Source organism: Theobroma umbraticum, unplaced genomic scaffold (assembly GCF_002168275.2).
Source record: "Theobroma umbraticum cultivar Fairchild unplaced genomic scaffold, ASM216827v3 scaffold_44.0, whole genome shotgun sequence".
Lineage (NCBI taxonomy): Eukaryota > Viridiplantae > Streptophyta > Magnoliopsida > Malvales > Malvaceae > Theobroma > Theobroma umbraticum.
In genome coordinates this window covers 6,730,365-6,749,053 of record NW_018397255.1, presented here as the reverse complement: position 1 = coordinate 6,749,053, position 18,689 = coordinate 6,730,365, and the positions used below count along the sequence as shown (strand labels likewise).

At 31.6% G+C, this 18,689-nt stretch overlaps 1 protein-coding gene and 1 pseudogene across 2 annotated transcripts; both read left to right on the top strand.

Annotated features, from left to right (window-relative positions):
* Positions 1 to 6,114: 6,114 nt before the first annotated feature.
* LOC110408768 (lipase-like PAD4) lies at positions 6,115 to 11,586 on the top strand. Its single transcript, XM_021417838.2, has 4 exons — positions 6,115 to 6,388; positions 6,510 to 6,843; positions 9,750 to 10,466; positions 10,588 to 11,586. Exons 1-4 carry the CDS (start codon positions 6,369 to 6,371, stop codon positions 11,431 to 11,433), a joined length of 1,917 nt encoding a protein of 638 aa, XP_021273513.1. The 5' UTR covers positions 6,115 to 6,368; the 3' UTR covers positions 11,434 to 11,586.
* A 3,873-nt stretch (positions 11,587 to 15,459) lies between these two features.
* On the top strand, positions 15,460 to 18,681 carry LOC110429126 (lipase-like PAD4; annotated as a pseudogene). The gene is made up of 4 exons (XR_016352316.1): positions 15,460 to 15,470; positions 15,811 to 16,139; positions 16,999 to 17,719; positions 17,847 to 18,681. The product of XR_016352316.1 is annotated as a lipase-like PAD4 (transcript).
* Positions 18,682 to 18,689: the final 8 nt, after the last annotated feature.

The window sequence follows — 18,689 nt, the reverse complement described above, 5'->3', positions numbered from 1 at the left end:
ATACCATAAAAACAGAACTTTTGGTTTTGGGTCAAAATCAATGACGATTATTTTTAGGTATTCCACTCAATTGCAGGGGAATTAAAAAGGTGCTGGACTCAAGATTTTTACTCTTTACACCCAGCAGCGGATACAAATATTAGTAGCTACTTTATAATTAGATATATTGTATTATTCAGACTTTGATTAAGTAAAATTAAAATATCTTATAATTATATATTCTCCCTCACAAGTTCGGATAAAGTGGCCTTAAGAATACCCATTGCTAAACTGGATTATAAATAATAATTTTTTAATAAATTTTAATTATATATATTATTTTGTATTTATAAAATTTTTATAATTAATTTAATACTTATTATAATTAATTAATTACTCTATTTATGATTTTAAATTTTAATTTATTATTTTATAAATTATTTTTAATTTATTAATTTTATTTTTATTAATAATATACATAAAAAATTAATTTTAAATGTAATTTAATCGAGTATTTAATAGATATAGGTATATAACTGGTAACATTTGAGATATTCGGGTGCATGTTAGGGTAACAATTAAAACTGAAACAAAAGGTGTGCCATGGGCAATGATACTTGGAATGACTTGCTGGTTTCTTTGGAAATGGAGAAACTCTTTTATTTTTGAAAATCAATTTGTTAATATAAAAGAACTGTCTTGCTTTGATCTACAACTTGATCTCAACCATACACATTGGATGTTCTGCAAGCTTCAAAAATGGAAAACTACAACATAGCAATCGAATAGAAGGTTTGATAGATTGTTATCCTCCAATCATGGATTAAATCTTGCTAAATACTGATGGAGCCTATTGGAAATCAACTGAGCAAGCAACAATTGGTGTTCTTAGAGATTCGCTTGGTCAATGGAAGGGTGGATATGCTATGCCACTTCAACAATGTACAGTGTCATGAGCCAACTTTGTATAAACCCATCACAAGGTAGAATTCTCTAAAAGAATAAGTCATTCATACCTTTTAGGAAAATGTCTCCTTTTAAACATTGTAATAGCACTTTGTGATGTATTTAGAAATGCTTATTAAGTTTTTAAAGAGAAATTTCTTTAGGAAAGAAATGTACCAAATTATATCTAAAAAAAGTTTTTAAATTGTTAAAAAAATTTAAATAAGTTATTATATTTTTATTATATTTAATCAAGCTTTTATACTTTTAGTTTAAATCAAATAAATCCTTATACTTTTATTTTGAATCAAATAAATATTTATAATTTTATTTTGAACAAAATAAGTCTTTTTAACTAATTACTGTCGAAATGTCATTTGTCATTCTCTGTTATGTCACATGTTAATATATCATATTTGATAACCAATAATATAAAAAAAATAAGTTTTTTTTAACTAATTACTATCGAAATGTTATTTGTCATTCTCTGTCATATGACATGTTAATATATCATAATTAATAATAATGTGGTATGCTGACATATTATAATTGGTAATGACATAGTATGTTTATGTGACATGATAATATGACCATGTAATATTTTTCACTCTCCACATCAATATCATGTGGATATAAAATAATACATGATATTTTAATTAATAACAATTAATCAATCATTAGCCATAAAGATTTATTTGAATCAAAATAAAAACACAAAAGGTTGATTGAACATAATAAAAAAATAAAAAATTATTTAAAATTTTTCAAATAGTTAAAGGATTTTTTTGAGCATTATGTCAACTTTTCGTTTCTTTTTCTTTAACAATAAGACTTTAATTTTTATTGAATTTTTTATATACGCAATATGAATTATAACGGTCAAAAATTTAAAAGTTATTACTCATAAAAATAAATTTATACTTTATAATGTTATTACATTACATTTAATATTAATATGAATAAGACGATGCGTTTAAAGAATAAAGAAATTATTTAATGTGGATGGCCTATGTTTTGACACATGAACATTCCCTAAATAAGTTTCATTTGTCCATTTGAAGGAAAAATGTTGATGCTGACGATAAAAAGATGGTAGGCTTGAATATAGAGTCATAACAGATGAGAGAGGCAAGTGGAACACTGGAGATTACACCATACAACTTGCAGGAGCTTGGGGAGTTTACACAGTATTTGATCCTTCATTTACTACTTTGAAGATTTAATCATTATTTAAATTGAAAATAAAATAATAGATTCAGCTATGAGGATTACACATAAGTGATTGTCAACTTTAGAGAATGACGTAATATTTGGAAGATTTTAAGCTACATTCATTGGAAATCAATTCTAATTGGACTCCAAAATTAGTATTTGGACGTTAAAACAATAAAAAAAATTTAATTGAAGGTTGGCCTTATGATAAATTAAATAGTTTTAGTCGGGATCTTATTTGAAATTTTATTTGGTTGATTGTTGTAATTCCCATTTATTGTATCTTAAATATTCCATATATTGTAACTGGAAATGAATTGAAATTAGACTTTAGTGGGGAAAGGATTTATAGAACAAATTCGCCATGCTAACTTAATACTTTCATGTACACAAAAAATTCACCTTATTTACCTTTGTGCTAATAATTTTATTTTTTTCTCTCTCTTATTTTTCTTTTTCTTTTTTTTTCATTAATAGTTTAATGAAGGGACTTGTTTAGCTGTGATTCAACTTTAAAAGTATTATATGTAGAGTATAGAGATATAATTGTACAGATTCATACGTCATATGGCTTGGTCGAAAAACAAATTTAATCTTTCATTAATAAAAAAAATAAATAAAAGAACAAGAAAAAAAAAAAGAGAGTATTCAGGCGCCATGAAACACGCAAGTCCCTAGATTGGATTGTAGGACGGGGTGACCTCCCCAGCCTTTGTATCTTCACTTACTTGACTTGAACTTTTTGTCTTTCAACCTTTTCAGGCGCACGCGTTGAACGGCACGACTTGCCGTCTTCTACCTTATCTCCTTCTTCGTTTCGTACATCTCCTTAATTTTGGCTTTTATTTTCTTATTTATTTATTTTTGCTAAAGCAGTTTTTTCTTTTATTAATTATAGTAAAAAAAAGATAGATGTGACAAATGGGTTTTAAGATTTTTTTTCATAAAAGAGTTAAACGGAATTTTATTTAATTATAAATAAAAACTTAATTATCACTCCCTTTTTAAAAAAATTAACTGCAAATTATGATATCAATATAACTAATTATGCAAATACAAATAAATTTTCTATTTAGGGAGGATGACTTCCGGCACTTTGAATAAACGAATGAGAATAATCAAAATGATTCAAGTGAAGCAACCAGAGTTTGACCACTTCAATCAACTTATAATGAATTTTGACTAAAATTAGTTGAATTGCATTAAACTTGTTTGAATTTTATCACTTTAGTATTAACTTAAGATTTCAGCAACGTGCGTTTGTAGACTGCCACGTAGCACCCGGTTGATGCTTCTGCCATCACGTCGATTTCTACCTGCCCTCTTCGACATATTGCAACAGCATGGACCTTTCATGTTCCCCATCAAAGGCTACGTATGAGCCTATGTATTTGTATTTTGGATGTTATCGTGTGACTGTAATTATAATTTTTGTCTATATATATTTATATAATTTTATTACAAAAAAATTGAATAAAAAGAAATACTAACTAATGAAACGTAAATGTAGTTTCTGAAAAAAAAAATTGAACACTTAAATGTAGACTAAATTATTAGAAATATGTTAAATGTGAAAGGAAAAATGCACAATTTAGGCAATCAAACTTTTTCAAAATGTTAATTTTAGCAATTAAACTTTTAATTTTTGTAAAATCAAAGTTATTTGTTCATTTTGGAATCTTAAATTTTATTAAAATTTTGATTATAGTATTCCATCTATTATTTAATTCAAATTAGGATTCAATCTTTTTGATTATACCAATTTAACGAAAATTGATCATAAAAATTACTAATATTTTAATATAAAATTAAAAAATTCAAATCTATATTTATTGAAAATTATCTTCACATAACAACTATTGTTAAAAGTGTCCACAGACGAGATCGAACCCATCATGCTCCCATTAATTAAAGTTAGACTCGAACTCTATTGGGCTCACTCATCTAACTATTAATTAAATAATATTTAAATATTTTAAATATATTAAAAATCTGAAATTAAAATACATAATATTTATTAATAAAATAAATTAATTAGACAGACTTGGCAAGTCGAGCTTGCAGGCCTTGACGAGAAGCTTGATTTACGGATTCGTCTAATTGTTACTCTTATTTAATTATATTTATTAATTTTTGTCATAGATTTTCTTTTAATGAATAAAATTCAAAAAGTAACATATCTTAATTTAAATAATATAATAAATTGACTTAAATCTTAACATAAAAATTTGATAAATATCAGAATTTAAAACCAGCATTTAATATAAAATCAAGATATCAAATTTTTTGCTTTGGGCCTTTATGTTTCTCACCATAAGTTACGTATAAGCCTATATTTTGGATGTTATCGTTTTACTATAATTATAATTTATATATATAATTTTATTACCAAAAACATTGAATAAAAAGAAATGCTAACAAATGAAACGTAAATGTAGTTTCTGAAAAACAAAAAAGTGAAAACTTAAATGTTGGCTAAATTATTAGAATGGTCTTTTAAATGTGAAAGGAATAATGCACATTTCAGGCAATCAAACTTTTTCAAAATGTTACTTTTAGTAATTAAACTTTTAATTTATAGTTATTTGTCATTTTGAAGTCTTAAATTTATCAATTTTTTTTCATTTTAGTATTCGACCTATTATTTCATTCAAATTAAGATTCAATCTTTTCAATTATACCAATTTAACGAAAGCTGATCATAAAAACTAATAATTTACTACTATAAAATTAAAAGATTTAAATTTAAATTTATTAAAAGTTACTTTCATATTATAAACAACGTCCATAAACAAGTTGAGTTTATCAAGCTTCCATTTTTTAAAGCTAAACTCGAGCTCTATTTGATTCACTCATTTAACTATTCAAATAAAAATAAAAATATTTTAATATTTTAAATGTATTTAAATTTTAAATTTTAAAAATATAATATTTATTAGTGAAAAATATGTGAATTAAACCGCTTGCACATAAAAAAACTATGCCCAAGCTCGACCATTTGCAAGTTGAGCTTGTAAGCCTTGACGAGTAGCTTGGCTTAGAATATCTCTAATTGTAAATTCATTAACTATATTTATTAAATTTGGTCATAGATATTCTTTTAATGGATAAAATTCAAAAAGTAACAATCCTTAATTTGAATAAAATAATAGATTAACTTAAATCTTGAAGTAAAAAATATGATAAATATTAAATTTTAAAACGAGCATTTTACATAAAAATCAAGACATCAAATTTTTTACTTTGGTGAAAACTACCTATTAAACTTTTAAGATTCCTTCAACCCCCAAACATCAAATAAAAAAGTTAATATGAAAAAAAATACAAAAATAAACACTGTGATGCGAGAAAATAAAAAAAATATATAAAAAAAACAACACATTTACCAAGGAATATAGAATATTCTGTCACCATCGTGACCTTTTTTTAATGAAAATAAAAAGTTTGATGATTGATTTTCACAAAATAAAAGTTTAATGAATAAAAGGATCATTTAAAAAAAAAAAAAAAAACAAACCCAAAACGTACATACCAAAATTCGTTAGTGTCACATTCGCGGAGAGAGCGTGTTTAGCTAAACAATTGTACCTTGGGATACAAAAATATTAGTCGTCCGATCTGGAACGCAACCGCGTCTTGATCGCGCGAGGCACGACCCGTTAAAAGTGCCAAAAATCAAAATCGAAAATGATACTTTTTTTAAAAAATTTATTATTATATTATCTTTTTCTTTTTTAAGGTATGATGGATTTTCTTTTCTTTTCTTTTCTTTTTTGTTTCTAAAATTGTCCCATTCATATTTAAAAATAAGCGTTGAGACACAGTTGCTGTCTCACTTGCTCACTTGTCGTTGCCACATGATAGAGTACGGCACACTAAATCTTCCCCCAACGCGGCATTTCAAGTCTAACTTGGTCTCTTCTTCCTATTCCAACAAAATTAGACCCATATCTTTAGTGGATCCATTGCCCCAGACTTAAATTAAATGATTAATTTGATTTTGACCCAACAAAATTGTCCAGTCAGATTATAAACTAGTTTTATTTTTTAATCTTGAAAAATAAATAATTATACTCCCACTTACTTCTTATATCTCAATTCATCTGGACCCGTTTATTCAAGTTCACACCCACTTTTCAATCTTTATTTTCGGTCACTAGCAAAAGACTCGCAACACCAGCCTCGCGCCACCACCACTCAAGACAGAAAGAAAGAGCAACAACGTTTAGTCCATGGAAACCGAAACTTCATGGTAAGTAACTCAAAGCCGTGGTATTTTTCTTCCATTATAATTTTTCCAAATTTGAACTTGACTTGAAAAATTCTTTATTCTCACACCTTTACTTGTTCTTTCTAAAATTTATTGATGAAAGCGAGAACAAATTCGAAATGAGCGAGACGCTGGCAACGTTTCTTGCCTCGACTCCATTGTTGGAAGAGGCATGGAGGCTATGCAGCATCGCAGACACAAGCTTTCCAGGGGCTTACCTGGTGCAGCAGATTGGAAGCGTGGCCTACGTTGCGTTTTCTGGCAGACTAGCCGATTCCGGATCAGACCAGAGCTGCGAAAATCCGGCTCGTTTGGATGCTGAAGACGGTGGCCTTTTCGCTCCCCTTTATCGACATAGTGAAGCAGAGGAGCCCATCAGGTTGCACGGTGGAATGCTAAGGCTTTTCCTGTCGATGTTTCCAAGTTTGCAAATCCAGGTCAGGGTTTTCTTTTAGACTTTTACCTTGTCGTAGTAAATAATTTTTCCATTCATCATATGCTCTTTCATGTTTTCTTTCTTGATTCGAATCCTTAAATCAAGTCCTGATTTAGTTATAGATAACTATATATACATATTTACAAAACCACTGTTCCATATAAGTGTAGTAGTAATTCTTAATAATTGAATTATATTGAAATTGCCAAGCTCACGCAGAGACTATATATACTCTGGGTTAACTTGTGTGTTAAAACTTAGGGTAAATAACTAGCCAAGCTCAGATGAAAACTGGGTTTTTTTCTTCTGATCGAAAGAGAAATTTCCATTGAATATCGAAGAACATCTGGATCACAAAGAACTCATACACCCGTCGGAAGCCAACCTGACAATCAATTGCTAAGGAACTAAAGTCTAAAATATCATAAACCATACCGCCACCAATATCCCAAGATAGAGACTGGGTTCAAAGGTGGAAAGCGAGAATGTTTTTAGTGCGGTCACTATTAAAACACTCAATCAATCCTTCAATAGATGAATAATTAACTGTTGCACTTTTGGGGAATGAAGGTAATGGAAAAGTGAGATGGCTGCTGAGATATAACTTTAATCAATAATACGTCCGTCCTTATCTTGGTAGTAATTAAAAGACAGCATTCCCGAACGGTAGGTGTGAAAATGGCAGAATAAAGCATGAAAGTTAGAAAATTACCCACTTGGACGTCCACTACGTGTTAGAACAATTCCTTTTTTAGACAGTGAAGTAGGGTCCTAAGCTAGAGATGAGAAAAACAGAAACTTCAATCAACCCAAATTTATTCTAACATACGTATAACTTTGATTACAATTGTCTTCGAAAAAAAATTGATAATGATCTAAAATATCCGTTTAAATTTGGATGTTCAGTGTATTATCAAGTATAGCAAATTTCATATAATTCTATATATAATTTTATTTATGCAATATGACAGTAGAATTTAGACTGGAACAGCTACCGATCTACCATGATATAGTTGTCTAAAATTGGCTGCGCTTCACTTGGTGAATGGCATTTGAAAAGAATCTCATGCCAGTAGAGGGTGAAACTCACCCCGAAAACAAACAAATGATGTTGTATTTTAGTGGCATTTGGTCATCATATTTAGGCAAATACTATGGAAAATTTTGCACCTGCAAGCACTACCTCATTTTGTGCCTTTTTCTGCGTTTGAATTGTAGTTGGGATTTAATATCTAAAAATTTTCTTCTTTTCCAAATATCTATATTTTTTACATATATATAAGATGTAAATTACAAGCAAAAAAAGTCGATTTCAGTATTTATTGTTTCCCTTTTCTTGTTTTGTTTTTTCTGTTTGGCCGTGCACAAGACGGTATTCCAGGGAATGCACCGCATCTTCCAATCTTTTGAGGGCCACGTCAAACACATCACAATTTTAACCCAACATTTAACCCTCAAAATCTCCATCAGACACCAACAGTGACAGAATCTCAATCCGGCTTCAGGGCCTCAAATTGTTTTGGCGTTTTCTTTCTTCTCGGAAAATTCCGTCTTCCATAAAGCTGATCACGACCGCTTATCTTTATTTCATCATCATCATCATAAATGCCTTTTTCTTTTTCATCTTTTCTGTTAGTAAAATGACTTACTGCTGAACGGGACAAAGACCCATATGGCAAATCCAGGGTTCTTATATTACATCTAATCTTTTTTTTTTTATTTGCTTCAGCTTAATATGAAAGCAATTAAGTTGTTATCAATCAAGAATATTGTAGTATCAGTAGTAGTAATTAGCACAGGTCAGTCTTATGGAAATACTTGATAGAATATGAGCCATTATTTGAGTTCACATTCAATGTTGAAGCCAACTCATTGTAGTGGTCAAACTTCAAACAAAGCCTCCTCAGTCCTTTCTTCAAATCAAAATAATTACAATAAAAAATAAAACCACCCCGGACTGACTGACTGACACGCACTTTCTTTGTTCCCACTGGTGTCGGCAAAATCTTTTGTTATTGGCTTATCCGACCATTTCCATTTCGTAAGCGTTTTCTGGTTAGTTGGGGTCAAGTCAACTCTTCTTAAGAGAAACAAGCAAAGCTTTGCGTTAACCCCCATATTGGGGGCTGGGCCTTTGGCCCCTTGCTTCATTCAACTCCTTTACGAAGGTCGCCTGTCTCGTCTCGTACTCTCATCCCCACCTCTTACGAAGAAAGTCCTGCCTTTTGAAATCCTTCCAAAGAGTAAACGGCTTCACATAACCTTTTCAACGGATCTTATTTATTGCCTTTAGGAATTTTTTTAAAAGTCCTTTTAACCATCTGAACGTAACCTATTTAGCCGTTCTTTTGAGAAAAAAAATTTATTTTTTACTTTTTTAGAATCTATTGTTGGGATACGCATTTCAAGGTTGAATTAAAGAGTTTAATAATAATAATAAAATATTATTATTTATTTAATTAAATTATATATTTTATTTTAAATTAAATAAATTTTTATAATTTATAATTAATTAATTAATATTAATTAAAAATATTATTTATTATTTTTTATATCACGTAATGTTGACATGATATTAATAAATTTTTTTTTTCTAAATATATGAGCCTTTTCTCTAAAAAAATAATCTTAATTGAAAATTACTTTAAATATACATTTTTTTGAAAACTATTTTATTTAAATTATTTAATGGATATATTTTTTAAAAAATTATTAAATGATAATTTCAAAATAAAAACAATCAAAATTGAAAAAAATTGACTAATAAAATCAAATCAGGACATTATGTCTGAGACGGAGGGAGTAATCAACGGTAAGCCTCAGCCCTACGTGTGTTCTTTTTTTCTCTCATTGGATTCAATTGGCATGAGAGACATCGTAAGTAACAAAATTTGATGGTTGATGCAGATTGCGTCGTTACTGGGAAAAGTGAAGTCGGTGGTGATCACAGGCCACTCCCTAGGAGGAACAACAGCCTCTCTTTCAGCTCTATGGCTCCTCTGTCAGCTGCGGTCCATGTCCTCCACGACAATGTCGGTGCTATGCATCACATTCGGCTCTCCGTTGCTAGGAAACGAAGCCCTTCATCGATCAATTCTCCACGAACGATGGGGTGGAAACTTTTGCCATGTTGTTTCAAAGCATGATATCATGCCCAGACTACTCTTTGCTGACGTAGTACCTAAGCACATTTCCAAAATACATACCCTGATAAATTTCTGGCACCATTGCATGGCTGCTCCACACCTTACAAGCCTTTCTTCCCAGCTAGCCGATGAGGTAAAAGATACTTTTCACTGTGTTTTAAAGGATTTGGAACTGTTAGCGCAAGCTGAAGAACCATCAGAGAATGTGTTTTGGCCATTTGGGAGCTATGTTTTCTGCTGCCAAGAAGGTGCCATTTGTCTAGATAATGTGGCGTCCGTTATTAAGATGATGTATCTGATGCTGGCGACGGGTTCACCACGTTGCAGCATTGAGGATCATCTCAAGTATGGAGATTATGTTGGGAAAGTTTCTAAACACTTTTTGAGGGCTAGAAACTTTCATGAACAGGATCTTCCTGATTCTAGCTATGAAGCTGGAGTGGCATTGGCATTGCAGTCCACAGAACTAGTTATCAAGGTAATCTTTTTTCTCATAAGGAAAACTTAATTAGTTCCCTTTGTTACTATATATAAATGTATAACAAAGTCAATTTACATATATATATATATATTTGTTTCAAATTGAAATCAACTAACAGGAACCAGTTCAAGACCCGTCCCTTCCCGCACAAAACTCAAGCCTGAGGAAAGAAGATGTAATTATGGCAAAGGACTGTCTACAAATGGCTCAAGATGGTAATAAACCAAACCAGACCGCAGCCAATCTAGCAATAAAATTGTCCAAGATAGTACCTTTCAGAGCTGAAATTGAGTGGTACAAAGCCTGCTGCGACGAGGCTGATGATCAAATGGGTTACTATGATTCCTTCAAGCTTAAGGGGCGCTCAAAAAGAGAGTCCAGAGTCAACATGAACCGCCATAAGCTTGCGGGTTTCTGGAATAGTGTAATCCACATGTTGGAAAACAACAAGCTGCCTCACGACTTTCACAGGAGGGAAAAGTGGGTAAACGCTTCCCAATTCTATAAGCTTCTTGTGGAACCATTGGACATCGCGGACTACTACCGAACAGGGATGCACCGCGAACGTGGCCATTACATTAAGCATGGAAGGGAAAGGAGGTATGAAATTTTTGATAAGTGGTGGAGGGACAGAAACGTTCCGGAGGAAGAGAACAAGAGGAGCAAATTCGCCAGCTTGACCCAAGATTCATGCTTTTGGGCTAAGGTAGAAGAAGCCAGGGAGTGGCTAGATAATGTCAGGAGTGAGAATGATGTAAAGAAGCGAGATCTGTTGTGGCACACCATTGATAAGTTTGAACAATATGCGAGGAAGTTGATTGAGAATAAAGAGGTCTCTATAGATGTATTAGCAAAAAATTCAAGCTTCAGTCGGTGGATGGAAGACTGGAAGGAATTGAAGTCACAAGTTCAGCAATTCCCTCCCAGGTTTCCAGGTTTTGTGGATGGGGAGGTAGTTCCTTAGTCTGCCTTCTGGCAGATGGATAAGCTATTCGTAGGCTTGTAAAGTATGTATCGTTTCGTGTAGCTTTGGTTCATGAATTCACGCACTTCTTTTACATGAACCTTCTTGACCTGCAAGAATCATTTCAGTCCAATGCAATCTGGAATTCGGTTATCAAGATGACTACTCTAATTTCTGATGGATGAAACTATAAAGCACATGGCAAATACGTGGGGGCGAAACAAGCATTTTGATATATTCATAAAAATATGAATTTGTGCTTGAAGTTAAACCTTTCCATTCTGAATTTCTATGTTCCTAACGGGTCCCTTCAACCATTTCCTTGTATATATCCACCACCCACCACAACATTATCAGAGACAAAACCACACCCAAAGCTACAGGTGCATAATTGAAATCAATTGTAGTTCCCTTCTTCCATTAGTAGGAGATATCAGTTGGTAGTTGCAATTGACAACTACAATTCTACATCATTCATGTATATTAGAAAGTTGTTGATGAGAAAAAAATTAATTGCATTACGATGATAATGCTGTTGTTTTATTTTTATCATTAAAGCATTGAATTTGTTACTATTACCAAGAAAAACTGCATTAAAATAAATAAAAAAGCAAATCGAAGTCATCATATGCTGATTTGCTAATGGTGCATCAATTTCAACTCAATAAAGAATCAGAAAAGTCTAATATTTTGACTGATATGCTATAATGGCTGTTGTTGAGTTAGTATTGTTATTTTGACGGTTACTTGTGTCAGTTGTTTTTGAAACTAAATGGATATCACAAATCTTTTTTAACAAAAATTTATATTTTTGTAAGTGAAGTTATCTTTTTGTAATTAAAGTTTATATTTTTGTAATTGATTGTAACTTTAATCAAATTATTAAATTTTTTTATTTTTAATACAAATGTGAAGTTACTATAATGATGTCATTTCATAATATGTTTTTTCTTCGATTACATAAATAGACCAACAAAACAAAAGATAGTAAATTTCATATTATAAGTAGAAATTGCATTCAACACAATATTTCATATTCTAAGCAAAAATTGTATTAAATGACATTGTTTCAAGATTTTCATATAACATGTCAACCTATTGGGAGAGTTAACATTGATCAAAGTACCCGTACGTACGTTCGTATACTATGAATTTTGTATCAATATAGTCTCTTTATTTTAAAATTAATTAATTTAATTTTAAGCTTATTATTTGAAGCACATTTAGTTTTTTCTTTTTAGTTTTTCCTTCTTTTCTTCTAGCTCTCTTCTCAATCTACCTTGCCCTTCTTTCCCTATATTCCAGCGCCTAAACCCAGATGCTGGTTGTCGATCACTCGTGGTCAAAAATTTTAATAAAAAAGAAAATCAACTTGCAATAAAAGGGAAATCACTTCCACACTCTTAATTTCAACATTTTTCTCACATAATTAAGTGTTTTTTTGCAAGTTTATAATTTTAGATTTAAGGAAATTGAGATAGATTTTGAATAAACTATCTGGGTTAAGGGAAAGAGGGTAAAAAAATATTTTTTTTTATATTTTTATTAAATTTTTTGACAAACAACGACGATCAAAATCTTGGTTTAAGGGCTAGAATTTGGGGAGAGAAAGGCAGGCAGAGAGAGAGAGAGAGGGAAAAGAGCTACAGAGAAGGAAAGAAAGACAAATGAAAAAATAACTAAAGGTGCTAATAGTAACCTTAATACGACATAATCTTAAACAAATGAAAGAAGGAAAAAAAAAGAAAAGAAAAGCCATGTAACTATTTTTTTTTAATACATAATACATCATTGTTACGTTAACATTGTCAACACCACATCAGTGTTAATTAATAGTCGATTTGGACAATGTTACGTAAAGAGACTTGGATGCACTAAATCTTGAAATAAAAAATTAAATTAATTAGTTTTGGAGTAAAGAGATTAAATTGACAAAAAACACATAAAATAGGGACCTATGGGATACTTTGATCTCTAGCATTCTCATATATAATTTGAAACCAAAAAAGGTAAAAGTACTTATAAAGTATATGTATTGTGGAGTTTTGTTTAATTTAGTCAATGTATTAGAACATTTTGTTTAATTTAGTTTTATATTATTTTTTTTAATTTAATCGTTATGATGTGGTGAAAATTTTTTTCACTCAAAATTTTTTTTTTTATATGTCAGTGCTATGTAAGAATCATTTGACATATTAATGCTATGTTAGTATCACTAACGATCAATTTGGACAAAATTAAATAGATGGATTTAATTACACAGAATTTAAATTAACCAAATTTGGATAAATAGATTAAATTGATGAAAATTCTGTGAAATACTTTGACTAAATTCAAATATATATTTGTTAAAGATTATCTTTACATAACAACTATTATTAACAATGTCCATAAACGAGGTTGAGCATTATTTAAAGCTAGGCTTGAGTTCTATTCGACCCACTCATTTAACTATTAATTATTATTAAAATAATAAAATAATATTTTAACATTTTAAATATATTTAGAATTTAAATTTAAAACTATATTATTTATTAATAAAATAAGTTAATTAAACCGGCTTGGACCTATAAAAACTATGCCCAAACTCGATCCGTGACAAGTCGAGCTTGCAAGCCTTGACGAGTAGCTTGGCTTGTGGATACAATTTTTATTTTTAAAGTTGGCTTGTGGATACATTTAATTGTTAATCTTATTAACCGTATTTATTAATTTTTGTTATAAATTTTCTTTTAATGGATAAAATTTGAAAAGTAACATACCTAAATTTAAATAAAATAATAAATTGACTTAAATCTTGAAATAAAAATTTGATAAATATTAAATTTTAAAATAAACATTTAATATAAAATCAAGACATCAAAGTTTTACTTTGGTGCGAACTACCTATAGAACTTTTAAAATTCTTTCAAGTAAAGAAGTTAGGCATTATATGACCCCAAACATCTACTAAAAATTTTAATACAAAAAAAAAGAAAAACAAAAATAAACATTGTAATGTTAGAAAGTCAAAAAATAAAAAATTATAACATAAAAACAATAACTTTGTGTTGGAATATGGAATATTTCACTACGATCGTGAATTTTTTTTCATGAAAAAAAAAGTTTGATGCTTGAATTTCACAGAATAAAAATTTAATGAATAAAAGGAACATTTCCAAAAAAAAATTAATGGTCAAAACGTACATACCAAAAATCAAAATCCAAAGTGAAACTCTTTGTTTTTTTAATTTATTACCATACCATCTTTTTTTCTCTTTCTTTATTCTTTTTTAAGGTGTGATCTATTTTCTTTTCTTATTTTTTTGTGTCTAATAATGTCCTATTTATATTTTGGAAACATTTAAAAATAAGAGTTGAGTCACAGTTGCTGTCTCGCTCACTTGTCGTTGCCCCATAATAGAGTCCAACTTGGTCTCTTTTTCCTACTCCGATATAAATAGACCCATAGTTTTTTGTGGATCTAATCTATTGCCTCAAGCTTAAATTAAATTATTAATTTGATTCTGACCCAACAGAATTGCTCAGTCAAATTGCAAACAATTTTTATTTTTTAATATTGAAAAAGAAATAACAATAGTTTCTTATTGTGTCTTTTTTTTATTATTTAATATATATTTGATTTTAATTTATTTCATTTCTTTTCTCTCATATTTTCTCTTTCTCTCTCACAGATCAATTATGTGACATGGGGAGTTTTCGGGTTTTACATTTTAGTTAAGTATTTTATTTTTTAAAATTTTAATCAAAATTTTAAATAAATTTATTAATTTCTAATTAAAAATTATGTATCAAAAATATAAACACAATTAACAAAAAAATTTAAAAATTTAAATATTTTGTATTAATTTTAAAATATTGTTATATAATTTTTATTTGGATGTTTAGCTACTGACTACCCTTGCAGAATCTTTACTGCACCGATGCAAGTTTGACCCGTAATGCTGTTATCCTTGCCTAATCTTTGCTGCATGGAAAAGATAGGAAAAACCAGTGTATTTAAAGAAAAGGAGAAGACAAGCAGCAATGCGGAGACGGTAAAAAGAGCAAACCTAATGCCTTATCCCATCAAATGCCGTCACTTAACACGTCTAGTGCAATTAAACATTACAAAATATGGTAAGACCCGGCGTGATTGTATCAACGGAGCAGGAAAGTGGGGCATGGGATTTGGTTAGTAACTTTTAATCCTGGCAAGACAAAAAAGAAAGAAAGAGCAACTACTTTCCATGCAAACCGAAACTTCATGGTAATTGGTAAGTAACGCAAAGCCGCTCTATTTTTCTTCCATTCCAACTTTCCAAATTTGAACTTAGACTTCAAAGTTTCTTTATTCGTACACCTTTACTTGTTCTTTCTGAAATTCCTTGATCCAAGCGAGAACAAATTCGAAATCAGCGAGATGCTGGCAACGTTTCTTGCCTCGACTCCATTGTTGGAAGAGGCATGGAGGCCTATGCAGCATCGCAGACACAAGCTTTCCAGGGGCTTACCTGTGGCAGCGGATTGGAAGCGTGGCCTACGTTGCGTTTTCCTGCAGACAAGCGGATTCTGGGTCAGACCAGAGCTGCGAAAATCCGGCGCATTTGGATGCTGAAGACGGTGGCCTTTTCGCTCCCCTTTATCCTGTAGCAGATAAGCCCGTCAGGGTGCATAGTGGAATGTTAAGGCGTTTCCTGTCAATGTATCAAAGTTTGCAAACCCAGGTCAGGTTTTTCTTTTAGACTTTTGCCTTGTCGTAGTATATAGTTTTTCCATTCATCATATGCTCTTTCATGTTTTCTTTGTTTATTCGAATTTTAAACTTTAACCTTAAATCAAGTCTAGATTTGTTTTTAATTAAGTATATATACATATTTACAGACAACTGATCCATTTTTTGTGGGGTCATCATTAAAACACTCAATCAAGCCTTCAAACGATGAATAATTGTTGCATTTTTTGGGAAGTGAAGGTAATGGAAACTGAAATGACGGCTGAGATATAACTTAATCAATAATGTCCGTACATATCTTGGTACTAAAGACAGCATTCCCGGTGCTAGGTGTGAAAAGGGTAGCATAAGGATGGGGGTTAGGACATTACCTCTTGAAGCTCCCCTACTTCTTATTACAATTCCTTTTCTAAAGGGTGAAGTAGGGTCCCAAGTAGAGATGACACATGGTGACAAAAACAGGAACTTCAATCAACCAAATTTATTCTACATATGTATAACTTTGCTTGAACTTAATATGAAAGCAATTAAGTTATTAATCACGAGTATAGTAGTATTAGTAGCAATTATCACAGGTCAATCTTATGGTGATACTTGATAGAATATTGAGTTCACATTCAATGTTCTAGATGCCAATTCATTTTAGTTGGGTAGTGGTCTTCAAACAAAGCCTCCTCAGTCCTTCAAATCAAAATAATAATAATAATAAAATAAAGCCACCCCGGACTGACTTGCACTTTCTTTGATCCACTGGCGTCGGCAAAATCTTTTACATGTTTTTTTTCTCTCTCACATTGGATTCAATTTGCATGAGAGATATTCAAAGTAACAAAATTTGAAGGCTGATGCAGTTTGCGTCGGTAATAGGAAAAGTGAAGTCGGTAGTGATCACAGGCCACTCAATCGGAGGAACAACAGCCTCTCTTTCTGCTCTATGGCTCCTCTGTCATCTGCAGCCTTTGTCTTCTCCAATAATGTCCGTGCTGTGCATCAAATTCGGCTCACCGTTGCTAGGAAACGAAGCCCTTCATCGATCAACTCTCCGCGAAAGATGGGATGGAAACTTTTGCCATGTCGTTTCAAAGCATGATATCATGCCCAGGCTACTCTTTGCTGATATAGTACCTAACCACATTTCCAAAATACATGCCCTGATGAGTTTCTCTCACCATTTCATGGCTGCTCCACACCTGGTTGTTGCAAGCCTTTCTTCTCAGCTAGTCGATTATGCAAAAGATATTTTTCACTGCGTTTTAAAGGACTTGGAACTGTTAGCGCAAGCTGAAGAGCCATCAGAGAATGTGTTTTGGCCATTTGGAACTATGTTTTCTGCTGCCAAGAAGGTGCCATTTGTCTCGATGATGCGGTATCTGCTATTAAGGTGATGTATCTGATGCGGCAACGGGTTCACCAAGTTGTAGCATTGAGGATCATCTCAAGTATGGAGATTATATTGGGAACGTTTCTAAACACTTTTTTAAGGCTAGAAACTTTCATGAAGAGGATCTTCCTGATTCTAGGTATGAAGCTGGAGTGGCATTGGCATTGCAGTCCACAGAAGTAGTTAGCATGGTAATCCTTTTTCTCACAAGGAAAACTTAATTAGTTCCCTTGGTTACTTTATATAAATGCATAACAAAGTCAATTTACATTTTTTTTTTAATTTTCTTTTTTTTATTGAATTAAAATCAACTAACAGGAACCAGTTCCAGACCTGTGCCTTTCCGTACAAACTCAAACCTGACGAAAGAAGTTGTAATTATGGCCAAGGACTGTCTACAAGTGGCTCATGATGATAATAAGCCAACCCTGAATGCAGCCAATCTAGCAACAAAATTGTCCAAGATAGTACCTTTCAGAGCTGAAATTGAGGGGTACAAATTCTACTGCGATGAGGCTGATGATCAAATGGGTTACTCTGATTCCTTCAAGCTGAAGGTGCGCTCAAAAAGAGAGTCCAGAGTCAACATGAACCGCTATAAGCTTGCTGTTTTCTGAAATAGTGTAATCAATATGTTGGACAACAAGAAGCTGCCTCACGATTTCACAGAAGGGAAGAGTGGGTAAACACTTTCCAATCTTGTAAGCTTCTTGTGGAACCATTGGACATCGCAGACTACTACCGAGCAGGGAACCACCGCGAACGTGGCCATTACATTAAGCATGGAAGGGAAAGGAGGTATGAAATTTTGATAAGTGGTGGAGGGACAGAAGCATTCCGGAGGAAGAGAACAGGAGGAACAAATTCGCCAGCTTGACCCAAGATTCATGCTTTTGGGCTAAGGTAGAAGAAGCTAGGGAGTGGCTGGAGAATGTCAGAAGTGATGTAAAGAAGCGAGATCTGTTGTGGCACAAGATTGACTTGTTTGAACAATATGCGAGGAAGTTGATTGAGAATAAGATCTCCGAAGATGAGTTAGGAAAAAAATTCTAGCTTCAGTCGGTGGATGGAAGACTGGAAAGAACTGAAATCATAGGTTCAGCAATTCCCTACCAGGTTTTCAGGTTTTGTGGCTGGGAAGGTAGTTCCTTAGTCTGCTTT